The following is a 12,356-nucleotide window of genomic DNA, read 5'->3' as shown; positions in this document are numbered from 1 at the left end:
GACCGGTCAATGCAACACTTAACTGGTCAACTCTATTAGTTAACTTGAGATTACATTGAGATAGTTAAAATTTAATTTATTTTAATTACGAAGGGGTTTAATATTATTATTATTATTATTATTATTATATATTTCAAAATCATAAGAATACCATGCATTATAGAGATGCAATTTTCTCATGCCATGGTTCCACAAAAGGACTGTCTGTCTACAGTCAATTTGACGAGTATATTTGCAGGTTCGAGAGCTGCTCTTTGGACTGTCCTCTGGCAGAAGTTAATGTATATATTGTGACAGGGCATCCATGTCGTCCACCGGTATCCCAGGCAACTTGGATGGACTCTTCTATCTTTTTCGCTCTTTAATTTAAAAGTATTTTAAAAAAATAAAAATTATTTTTTTCAAATTAATATTTTTTAATATTTTATATTATATTAATGTGTTGATATCACAAATAATTTTAAAAAAATAAAAAATATTATTTTAATATATTTTCAAATAAAAAATACTTTTTGTTTTTCATTAAAACATTTAAATTGAATTTAATTCAAGTTCCAAACATATTATCATCTAATAAATAAAGGGTAAATAAAGGGTAATTTGGTTTTTTTAATAAAGACACATTATTTATTATCAAATCGACTAGACAAACTTGACTTTTGACTTCTTTTATGAATTTTTAAATGATTTAATTAGCTTAATTAAAAAAAAACTTTCACTTGCATCCAAAGGCATTTTAGATGTTTTATTTTCTAAGCACATTTTAGTTACTCGTTTGCACTAGAAATAGACAAAAATATAGCTTCCAAGGGGTTTTTTCACCTTTATATTTTGGTTTTTTTTAATTATAATCAAGTTCACCTAGTAGCAATTTAGTATTTCACATGTATAAAATATTAATCAAAAGGGAAAATGGTTAGCCAAAGTATCGGAATGTCCTTCCATTTAAATTTCATATACAGTTTAGTCTAGATTCTTTTATATGCTATTTAATTTATTTTATTTTATTTTATATCTTCTTTTGATTTTTTTCTTCAATTTCATCTTTAATCATTAGGTTTTATTTAATTTTTACATCAAATTTGATTTTTATTCTTTTAATATTTTTAAATACTTCCACTAATTAAAAATTAATTAATTTCAACCCTCGTCATTTGATTTCAATTTTTTTCATATCAAATTTGACCATTATTTTTCTTATTGATATTTATTTTGTTTTGGATCTGTTTTTGTATTTCATCTCTTGATATTTATTTATTAAGCCACGAGTTTTGAAAATTAACACAAGTTGACTTTGATTTTTTTAGTTTTTTTTATTTCACCGTTCAATAATTTATTTTTATAGAATTGATCTTCTTCTTTTTTCTCTTTTCTTTCTATATAATTATTAAAATCATATGATCATGGTCGCAGGGTTGACTCATATATTTTTTTCTTTTTTTCTTTTTTTTTTAAGTTTTATAACTCATTGTTTTTTTATTAAGAATTTTACTTCATTGTCTTTTAGGTTTGCCTTCCACATGGTTAGCTACGACTTCATGGCCATGATCATGAGTTTTGAATGTTAATACTAGTTAACTTTGGTTTTTTTTTTTTACGTTTTTTTTTAATAAAGTCAATTTCACTGTCCAATATTTATCTTTTTCAAAGTTGGTATTTATGTTTTTTTTCTCACTTTCATTTTTATAAGGGTATCTCAATAACTTTCTCATGGTCGCAAGGTTAGCGAGTTAATCTTAGTTGACTCGAATAATTTTTTTTCCTTTGTTTTTTTAGAATAATTTTTTTAAAAGTTTCATGCCTCAACATTTTTTCTTAGGAATTTTTCTTCGTTGTTTTGTTGGGTTTGCCTTCTACGTGTTAAGTCTTAGTCTCATAATCATGGTCACGTGTTTCTAATGTTAACATCAGTTGATTTTTGTCTCTTTTATGTTTAAATTATTGTTTTCTCTGTTTCATCATTTAACATTTATTTTTGTAGAAATTGATCTTTGTGATTTTTTTCTTCACTCTTTTTTTTTAAGGTTATCTCAATCATGTGCTCATGATCACAAGGTTAGCGGGCTAACATGGGTTGATCCAATTTTTTTTTTTTGTTTTATCATTCAACATTAGATTGTTTTATAGTTGAGCTCTATTGTTTGATTCGATTCACTTTTGTTTGCAATTTTTCTTACCTTTTACTTACACAGATAATCATTTGATTATATAAAAAATGTATTCTAGAAAACATAGTTATTAAACACAACTTAGTATAAAAGCACATGTTGTGAGATTAAATATCCTAATGTTTTTTCAAATTGATCCCTCAACATTTATTTTTTTATGAATTGGTCTTAATTTTTTTTTCTCGCTTTTCTTTATACGGGGTTATACCAATCAAGTGCCAATGGTCACGGGGTTAGCGTGTTTATACAGGTTGACTTAGGTCCTTTTCTTTCTCGTTGCTTTTTTTGAATTAAAATTTTTTTTTTTAGTTTTGTCATTCAACATTGAATTATGACCTTTTTTTACCTTTTACTAGCGCAAATGGTTTTTTCACTAAATGAAAATAATATTCAAAGAAATGTAGTTGTTAAACAAAACTAAGTACATGGCCAGTATTGCAAGATAAAATATTTTAATCTTAGTTATCTCTTGATCAAATATTAATTTAATTAATTAGATATGTATATAAACATTTTGATTTGTGATTGAGAATTTTTTATAACAAAAAATACACTAGAAAAGCTTGCATAATTATTTTTTTATTGAAAAGAAAATAATCACTCCATGACAAAAAACATGTACAATACTTTTTTTATCCGAGGTTTGACCTAGTATGACCCATTAGGTCATCAAACTGCCTGTTTGAGAGTGTGGTTGCGGTTGCTTTTCAAAGTATTTTTTTAAAAAAATATATCAAAATAATATTTTTTTTTAAATCATTTTTGAAATCAGAGCATCAAAATAATCTAAAAACACCAAAAAAATATTAATTTGAAGTAAAGAAAAAAAAATTTAAATTTTTTCAAAAGAGTTTTCAAAATTCAAAAACAAATAAGGCCGAGAGTTTCACCTTTAAAGTCTAGATCATAGGTTGGTCAACTCAACTTGAATCTATTAAAAAATAAAAAAATAATGTTTTATTGGATAGTTTTTTTTATAAAAAAATAATGATGTCATTTTAAACAATAATTAAAAAACATAATTTCATCTATATTTAATCAAATCAACTAAATTACTCAAATTTAATAAAGTTAATCTTCTAAACGAGCCCAATAAATCTGACCTAAACCATGTTCCAATTCAACAAATCACCTAGTCACCATGCCGATAACTATAATGCTATGATTGATTGCAGCTGGTGCCAATTGAGGGTAGTCCAAGTGGAGAAACATCTTCTTGATAGCAAGTATGCAACGATTCCACTCAGATAATAAATGGGCTTTAAGTTGACATAGCTTGAAATCACAAAAGCCCAAGAAGGCCCGCTCAAGAGATATATTCAAGTCCAGCCCATATGAAATTAACTCAGGAGGCCAGGAAATCAAAACCCAATTATAATCTAGAAGCCCAAGCCTTATATACAAAACAAGTAGGCCGAGGAAAAGCCCACGAGACCAAATCAAATCGCCATTTCAAATCCAAAAATATATAAATTTGAATCCTTTCACGTGTGATGTCAAGTGGCTCATTGGTAATTTTCAATGATATCTAGAGAAAAAACAACAATAACTTTTCTTGTTATTGTTTAAATATGTTTAAATTATTTTTATAAATGTTTTTTAAATTCAATAATTCGGGTTTAATAAACATAGGAGGATATCAATAAAGGATGTACGATCCAAATCTAAAACTCAAATCAAGATTTTTAAATTTAATAATAAATTTAAAAATCTCAATTTGCAGTATTCAGCATTGCGTTTTAGAAATGTTTTTTAAAAAATTTAAAATTTTTAAATTTTTTTTCTTTCAAATTAATATATTTTTTATATTTTCAAATCATTTTGATGTGCTGATGTCAAAAATAATTTTAAAAAAATAAAAAAATAAATTATTTTAATATATTTTAAAATAAAAACCACTTTTTTAAAAAATAATAATTATGTACTTTCAAACAAGAAAATTTCAAAACTGCAAATCACTATTGATTATTATTTTTTAATTTTAAATATGCTTCTTTTACTGGCGAGTAAACCCTAATGTCAAGGGAAACGATCGAATGGTCTGAGAGATTTTTCTCTCTCTTTCTTTTTAATATAAAATGAAAGGAAAAAGACACTGCATTCCATAGATAAATGGTGACACTGTCTATGCTTTGAAAATATTATCTTCTCCTCGTTCTACATGTTAACCGCGCTTAAACGGGCGTATCTTCATCCAGAAGCGCAGCACAAGCTTTGGGTCAAATGCCAAAACCCTAGATCAAGAGGAGCTGACATAACGAGAGCGATGCCCATGAACATGGTTATGAGATCCCACATGAGACTAGAAAGGCTTCATTGTAGAGGAAGTTTGGGGCATAGTTATTGAATTCAATATGGTTTGAAGAGTTGACATTGTGGTTTGTGTTGGGTTTTTATTTTAATTATTTTGGAAGTTGACTCGATTAAACTTGAGTGATTTGATTAGTTAACCAATAACACGGTTCACTCGGATAAACCTGGATAAGACCCAATCAAGTCAACCACAAGAAGGTTTTTTCCTGTTTGAAACGACATTGTTCGAGTTTTTTTCTTAAATAAAATGATGTTATTTTAAGATAAACTCGGGTTGATACAACAAATATGAGACACGAGCCTTCAGTCGAGTGTGTGATAACTATGATTTTAAAATCAACAATGAAAATATAGGATACAAAATCAGACTTAATAAATCCCATTAATAAGTGTAATGATTGAAAATCTTTGGGAAAAACAAAAATTTTGATATCATCTTACAATAAATTTAGCTATATTCCTTGAGCTAACACGATATTATTTGGATTGATCTAAAAAGACATAAAAATAAAAGATTAAATAATCTCTATAAGATACTTGTTTATATCGATGCTAGTTATTTGACTCGTGTTTTGTCGCGGATTGAATAATTTATTTTAGCAAAAAAAATTACGCAGGCTTTTCAAATGTTTTTTGTATAAAAAAATTATAATTATAAATAAAAAAGACTTATGCATGCATTGAATTAAATACATCGAGAGCCATCGGTGTCAATAAATGCAAAAAAACAAAATGTTAACACGTCTATTCAACTCGTCTCATTGTAGGTCGAATATTTTTTTCTAACACCTAAGAATGAATGTGCAGGTGTTATTAGCGTGTTTTTTAACATTGAGTAAAAAATATAACCGTGAATCAAAGAGTTGATGTTTACATATAATAAAATATAGTAAAGATCATATGCATCAATAAAAACATGTAAGATTTCAAGTTAATTCTTAATGTAGCAAAAGGATAGAACAATGTTGTAATTGCTACAACTAAACATCATTTTCTTGATCCTTGTATAATAATTTTTCAAAAAAAAGTATAAAGAAAAAGAAATAAAAAGAAATTACAAAAGAATAAAGATAATAACAAAGTTAATAGTATAAATAGGTGAATTGTGGAGTGATAAATATTAAAAGTGTAAAAAATAGAAAATAATATTTTTCCCAAAAAAAATGTAAAGAAAAAAGAGAGGAAAAACTAAAAAAATATTATAGTGAAGATAAGAAACAATATAGTGATAAATAAGCCAAGTGTAAAATGATAAAAACATTAGGTATAAAAAGAAAAAAATACAAGAAAAACTTGTTTTCTTTAAAAACATTACAATCTTGGCACTACTATAATACCGTTACACTAACAATTAGAAAATTTTATAATTATCTCATTTCAATAGAAAAACACCATTTCCTTTTAGAATATGTTTTAGATAGGTGATATGCATTACGCCACGGACCTCTCTATTCTTTTTCTCTGTATAAAAGATATCAAAACAATGCAAATATTTTTTAAAAAAGGAAGAAAATCAAATATTTTGGTCATTGACTCGAATGAGTTTAATAAACTCAATTAATTTAATAATATAATTAAAAAATAAGATATTAACAACAAATAAAACGAAAAAAAAACAACATCAATTCAATGCAAAAGATGAACACTTGTAATATTATGAAAACATATCTTTACAATATTCCAAAAATATCTTAATGATCTTATTTATTAACAAGGTAAAAATTAAATTAGAATGAGATAATTGCATAGAAAGAAAAAGTAAATATGAATCTCGATTCCTAGCAAATGAAAGTGATGAATGACAAATCCAAAAAGAAAATAATTGAAAAAAACAAAATATAAATTGACTTCAGTCTGTCTGATCTATCACATGTGTGAATTCTAAATAATACATCCTCCAAAATAACCAAATATGATATTTTTTTTATCATTCGGCTTTAGCAAAAATCAAACCAAATTTATAACCAAGTCGTCAGACCGGGATAACTCTGTGGAAAGCAAACTTGATAAAATCACGAAACTCAATTCTCAAACCAACCTATATTGAAGAGCCAAATTTAAAAACAAAAATAAAAAATAAAAGCAATGAAAAAAAAAGGTCCGAGTTAAACCTGGTGAACCTGCTGAATCTATGACCCGAGACAAGAAGTCGGGATAACTCTATAGAGAAAAAAGGTAAAATAAATAAATAATATCAATCTCTAACGAACTCAATAACGATGAATGAAAATAAATAAATAAATAAATAAAACCGAAGTCAATCTGGTCCAATCTTCTGAACTTGTGACATGGATCATACGGTCGAACCACAACATAAAAGGCAAACTCAAAAAAATAATAATGTAAAATTCTCAAACAACCAAAATAATTAGGGAAAAATCTTTAAAAATTAAAAAAAAGAATAAAAAAAATGTAGATTTGAATAGAACGAGAACCAAATTTTACATAAAAAATCATAAGGGATGAAATTGAAAAATAATTTCATTTAAGAAAAGGATAAGAAAAACTAAAAATAACAATAAAAAAATAAAGATCAAACTTGATATAAAAATTAAATGTCAAGGGATGAAATTGAACAAAAAAAATTCAATAAAGGATTCATGACCAAGTACATTATAATTAATGAGATAAATGTCAAATATGATATAAAAATCAAATGTAAAAATATGAAATTAAAAAACAAATAATTCAAGATCAAATACATTATAATAAAAAAAAAAAAAAAAACCTAATTTGAATCAACAAACAAATAACAAGATTTATTTGTTTTTTTTTTGGCAATGGCGAGCATATTTCTTTTAGAAGGAGAGAAAGGAGAGGGAGGGAAGAAAAAATGTTTTGCTAGAGCTCAACCGCCAGCTTAATCACTACATGCGAATACGTGCGCACATGTCCAAGCTATTTTAATTTTATAAATAAAGAACTCGTCTGTAACACAAAATAAATAAATAAATAAAGAAAGAAATCGTAGTAGCTATCCAAAGGAGACTTGTTAATGGATGATTTGATAGCCACTTCTGACCCTACCTTCTTTCCTTGCATCGCAAATTGATATTAACAAATGAAAGGAAAGAGACGGAAGAAAGAGTAATTAAGCATTCCCTAATCCTCACATGCTTAAAAATTAAGTCTTTGATGACATCATCCATATGCTTTAAAAAATGTTTGGCTAAAAAAAAGTTATTAATTTGATATTTTTATTTTTTTTGGATAGTTTTAATATATAATAATAAAAAATTGGTTTTATTCCAAATATATTTTAATATTCAGACATTAACAGAAACATACATTTTAGAGACCAATGATAGTAATTAAGACTCTAAATTAACAAATACATGAAGTTAAGAGTTTATTAATATATTTTTAAATAAAAAATAATTATTACTAACACTTTTAAACACTATAAATTCATTAATGTTTTGTTTTTAGTTTATGTTGTCTTGTCAGAAGGGACCTACATGCACAGTGGATTAACTATTGAGACCACAAGTCTGTTGACTTTTTCCATGCCATGGATTAATCCATTATGGTCTGGATTTAAATTGGATAAGAATGAAGTTATTAATCTGAAGGATTAATCCAATCAAAATTTAATATGATTTTAAAAATATTAAAACAGTTTATCTAATTTTTTCTTCAAGAAATCATGAAATGATGTAATATTAAATTCACCAAGAGAGTTTAAGAACTGTGATCTCAACGCCCAAAATGTTGACTTAAGACTCCAAATTAATAAAAACGTGAAGCTAAATCTCAGCCAGTAATGTTTTGTTTTTCAGTATATGCTGTCATGTCACAAGGGATCTAGAAGCATAGTGGATTAACTATTGAGACCACAAGTCTCTCAATTTCTTGAATCTGAACGAGCAAGATGTTGACTGCTGACAGCTTTTCAAACCCTCAGCAGTAATGAAAAGATCCCAAGAGCTTCCAAGAGGAGCCGTGCTTGACTGGGATGGTGAGAGACCCCACCCACCATACCATATCGCCAGCTTGATTAATTAATGTCGAAGAAACTAGTCAACTTGGCATCTGACAACTAAGTTTTGTGGGTCTGTATTCACATGGCCATGGCCATGGCCATGAGAGATTCACAAAAAGACAACCCTTCATTTCAGCAAGAGGCAGCCAACATGTTGGCGTTACAAGACAGATTACAAACCATAATATCAGATTCCTAGCCCTACAAATTATGGCTGTGTTCTCAACCATATGATAGCCAACTGAGTAAATACATCACAACTTATTTATTTGACAGCATATCTCACCTTATACGTAATGAACAGCAGTTCAATTTATGAGAGTTTTGCACAAACTTTATTAGCACGAACGGTACCTGCTAGCTATCTAAATTCTACCCCTAAAAAGAGAGTAAATAATAAAATACAAGGACGGCCATATCAGTTTCTAGGCAGTGAGAGTTTGCCCTGGATGTAATGCAAGATTAGAAAAGCTCTTCCAGTCCAAGGAGATAGTTTTGGTAATGATATTAGAACCAGGTTGAAACATCCTGATGCTTTGGCAGAGTATCCATTCCCAGTACTTGTAGATCATCTTTGTAGTCGAAAGAGGACAAATCAAAGGGGGAGCCGAACATCAAGTTGAAGCCGCTGTTGTTTTGGTTGGTCTCGAACGGAGAATTCAAGGGTTTGAACCTGTCAAACTGACCACCTTCCTGGGAAAACATTTGATGGTTTTGGTTGATGTTGGACCCTTCGAAGATACTTCCGTTAATCATATTGCTTTGACTTCGGAAGTGGTTGTCCTGCTGGTGTTGGATTTTTGGCTGGAAAACATTGTGACCTTCTGTGACCAAATTGTTACCACGATTTGTGTTCTTGTTGCCTTGAATATTAGTGTCATAGATTGACATAAGCTCACTGATCATCTTTTGCCCATCTTCAGGAACTCCTGATAGATTGAAGGAAGAGGGTGCTGGGTTCACCAATGGAGCAGTTGTCTTGGACTGTGCAGATGGTTGAGGATAGATGACAGGCTTGACTTCATTAACATGAAAATTTGACCCTCTAAACTCCAATGAAGTGCTTCTGTATGGACAATTTAGTTGATGATTGTCCCTAGAAGCCCTGTCGGGGAAACCCAATCGGATTTGACTATGAGCACATTGAACAGCCTCGCATGTGTAGATCTTCTGATCCGCCATCATGTTTATATCACTGGATGGCTTTCTCTTTCTAATAAAATCCGTGCTGGTGATAACTTCTCCCTTGATTGGATAAGGTTGTTGTCGAAGAGGTAGCCTTTCACCCATTCTTTCCATCCCTAGATTAGAATAGCTGAGAGTCTCGGGTTTGCACTCTTGCACATCAAAGTTTGACTCATCTTCAGCTCCTTCAACATCATACTCACTGGAATCATTAACGACCAAAGATCCACTCCCTCCGGATGAAGACAATGGTGGACAGGAATTCGGGTAAAGCTCACGAGCCAATGATTCCTCTTGGTTGATAATTGCAAGCCAAGTAGCACTTTCCTTGGCTGTCATCTTGTCCTGCAAGCACTTGGATTGCCTCACAAGCTTGCGGATCTTGGCAATATCAGGGGACATATGCTTAATCACTGCTGTGAGAACACCCACCTTCCATGCCTTCTTCAAGTCATGAGGCTTCTTGTAAGGTGGGGGGCCATGGTCTTTGGGCAAACCCAGTTGTGGCCACCATTCTTCATCTCCAGAAGGCCACCATGGTGGAGGAACACCTTTCTCTAATGGAAACCGCCTCTGGGGAGGGTCACAGTGCTGCATCAATGCAGATAAGAGCGAGCCAAGGGTGGTATCTTGAAGCTCCTGCAAGGTGTGTGGGGTTGGGCCAATTGAATGACAGCCCTCATCCTTTCCAGGGATCGAGTTATCTGCTTGGTACTTAGCTATGGCAGCTGGACCATTTCGATCAAACCTGACTTTATCCTTCCACCATTCTCTAAGATTATCAGATGCACCAGTCACTGGCTTTCCCTTCTCTGGGATAATCCCGTAAACAAAACCTTGAGCTTTACAAACTTCCATCATCTTCAACATGTACTTTAAGATCCCATCTTGTGCCCTGGACATCTTCTTCCTCCTGGCCTGCTCCTGGGACTGACGCTGCTTAGCAATATCAATCCCCTCCTTGCTTCTGGTCTGCTCTTTTAGCCTTTTGAGACGCATTTTGTCCCTCCACATCCTTCGCTCAAGCTCATCAACATCAATCTCCTCATCACTATAATCATCCTCCACAGTAACCTCAGGTTCTACCTGTGGAGCACTCACATCTCCTTCCACGAGAGGGGTACAGAAGAAATCCATGTCACCACAAAACCCCGTCTCATCAAACATCGACATCATTCACAGAACAAAACCCCCCAAAATTGACTAGAGGTTATAAGAAGCTCGAATTGATTCCAATCACCAAACTTTAATTCCTCAAACTGCTCCACCCTAAGCTTGACTTTCGATAAAACCTGTAGACATTAATAAAAATTACAATTAAAAACACTGCTCAAAACCCTATAATTTCCAAAAAGATAAGGTGTGCATGATCATTGAATATCATTGAAACTCACTTTTAATAATCCACCTTTTCATTTACTTAAGCATAATTATTCAAACAAGATCTCATACACGTCTATTATTCGCAACCATCCCATTGAAAAACAAAAGTTTCAAAGTCTATAGAGCCATAAACTATCTTATATTGAAAGAAGTAAACAGATCAACAAGCAGCACACTCATGGATTTCATACAAGAAAATAGATGGATCATGATCAAATCAGAGTCACTGGATATAGAATTGAAAGAAAAAGGCAAACTATAAATCAATTGAATTTAATTAACCAACTATTATTTAACCTGACCATCCAGATCTCACCTTCTAAGAAGATTGAGTCAGACTTTCTAGGGAAAACTGAACAGTCATAGAAATCCCAGTCCTCCTTTGAGAAAATGTTCCAAATAATATGATAAAAGTCCTCAAATACCTATCAAACACCTTGGATCTAACACAACTCTCAACTATTCTCAATTTAATAAAAAACCCACATCCCTAAAGTAAAACTAAACCCACAAAAATTCAAGAACCCACACCCAATAATCAAACTCCAGGGATCCGCTAAACAGAAATAGCAAACACAGCTCACAAAACACAAACCCGTATCAGCAAGACCAAAAACAAAGCTCAAAGTGAAAGAAAGGAAGAAGAAATATCTGAAGAAGAAATATACCAGGAAAAATCAAAGTAGAGGCCTTTGACACTGGTTAGAGAGAGTTACAGGTCAATCTTGCACCAAATACTCTTATATTTTCCTTTGTTCTAGAGAGTGAAGGGAGGCACCTATTATTCGAACTGGGGGTATATATTATTGTCCTCTAGAGTAAACTATATGATAAAAGAAGAGTCTTGGCGACTGTGAAGCTTGTGGGGGTGATGATGGTGGGGACAGGGAAAGTAAAAGCAAATCACTTTAAAAAAAAACCCAAGAAAGTATGAGGAAGGAGATGGGAAAATGGATGAGAGGAGAGAGGAGGGTGAAGGGTCAAGTTTTCAACTTGAGAAAGGTTAAGCTAATCTAATCCAAAGCTTTGAAAGTGCTGTTTTTTGCTATCAAGACGGAGGATAGAGAGAGAGCTATTGTAATACTTGAAGACAAAATAAGAGAGAAGTGTGGGGGCAATGTCTCTTGTCCTGACTTGACGATCCCCATGCACTGTGTCTCTTTTTAAAGCAAACTGACCTTTCTCCAACTACAAAGGCTTATCCTCCTGTATGAGGATGCATTTATGGGCAGTAGATTGTGTGTATCCAGTGTTTTCCTCACCTCGCCATAAATTCCCTGAGCTGCCGAGCTGTTTACTCCTAATCTAGAATTTCTTTTTGTAAC

At 31.2% G+C, this 12,356-nt stretch overlaps 1 protein-coding gene across 2 annotated transcripts; it reads right to left on the bottom strand.

Annotated features, from left to right (window-relative positions):
* Positions 1–8,571: 8,571 nt before the first annotated feature.
* LOC18098073 (protein ETHYLENE INSENSITIVE 3) lies at positions 8,572–12,151 on the bottom strand. 2 transcript variants are annotated; one of them, XM_006384696.3, is made up of 2 exons: positions 11,700–12,151; positions 8,572–10,940 (listed from the first exon to the last, which is right to left on the bottom strand). In XM_006384696.3, exon 2 carries the CDS (start codon positions 10,822–10,824, stop codon positions 8,971–8,973), a length of 1,854 nt encoding a protein of 617 aa, XP_006384758.1. In that variant the 5' UTR covers positions 10,825–10,940; positions 11,700–12,151; the 3' UTR covers positions 8,572–8,970. The 2 variants fall into 2 exon arrangements, with proteins under 2 accessions (XP_006384758.1, XP_024455970.1); XM_024600202.2 differs by lacking the exon at positions 11,700–12,151 and adding an exon at positions 11,348–11,640.
* Between the last annotated feature and the right edge of the window lie 205 nt (positions 12,152–12,356).

This window comes from Populus trichocarpa, chromosome 4 (assembly GCF_000002775.5).
Source record: "Populus trichocarpa isolate Nisqually-1 chromosome 4, P.trichocarpa_v4.1, whole genome shotgun sequence".
Taxonomy (NCBI): domain Eukaryota; kingdom Viridiplantae; phylum Streptophyta; class Magnoliopsida; order Malpighiales; family Salicaceae; genus Populus; species Populus trichocarpa.
The sequence above is the reverse complement of the archived record's forward strand: the minus strand, read 5'-3'. Positions and strand labels throughout refer to the sequence as shown.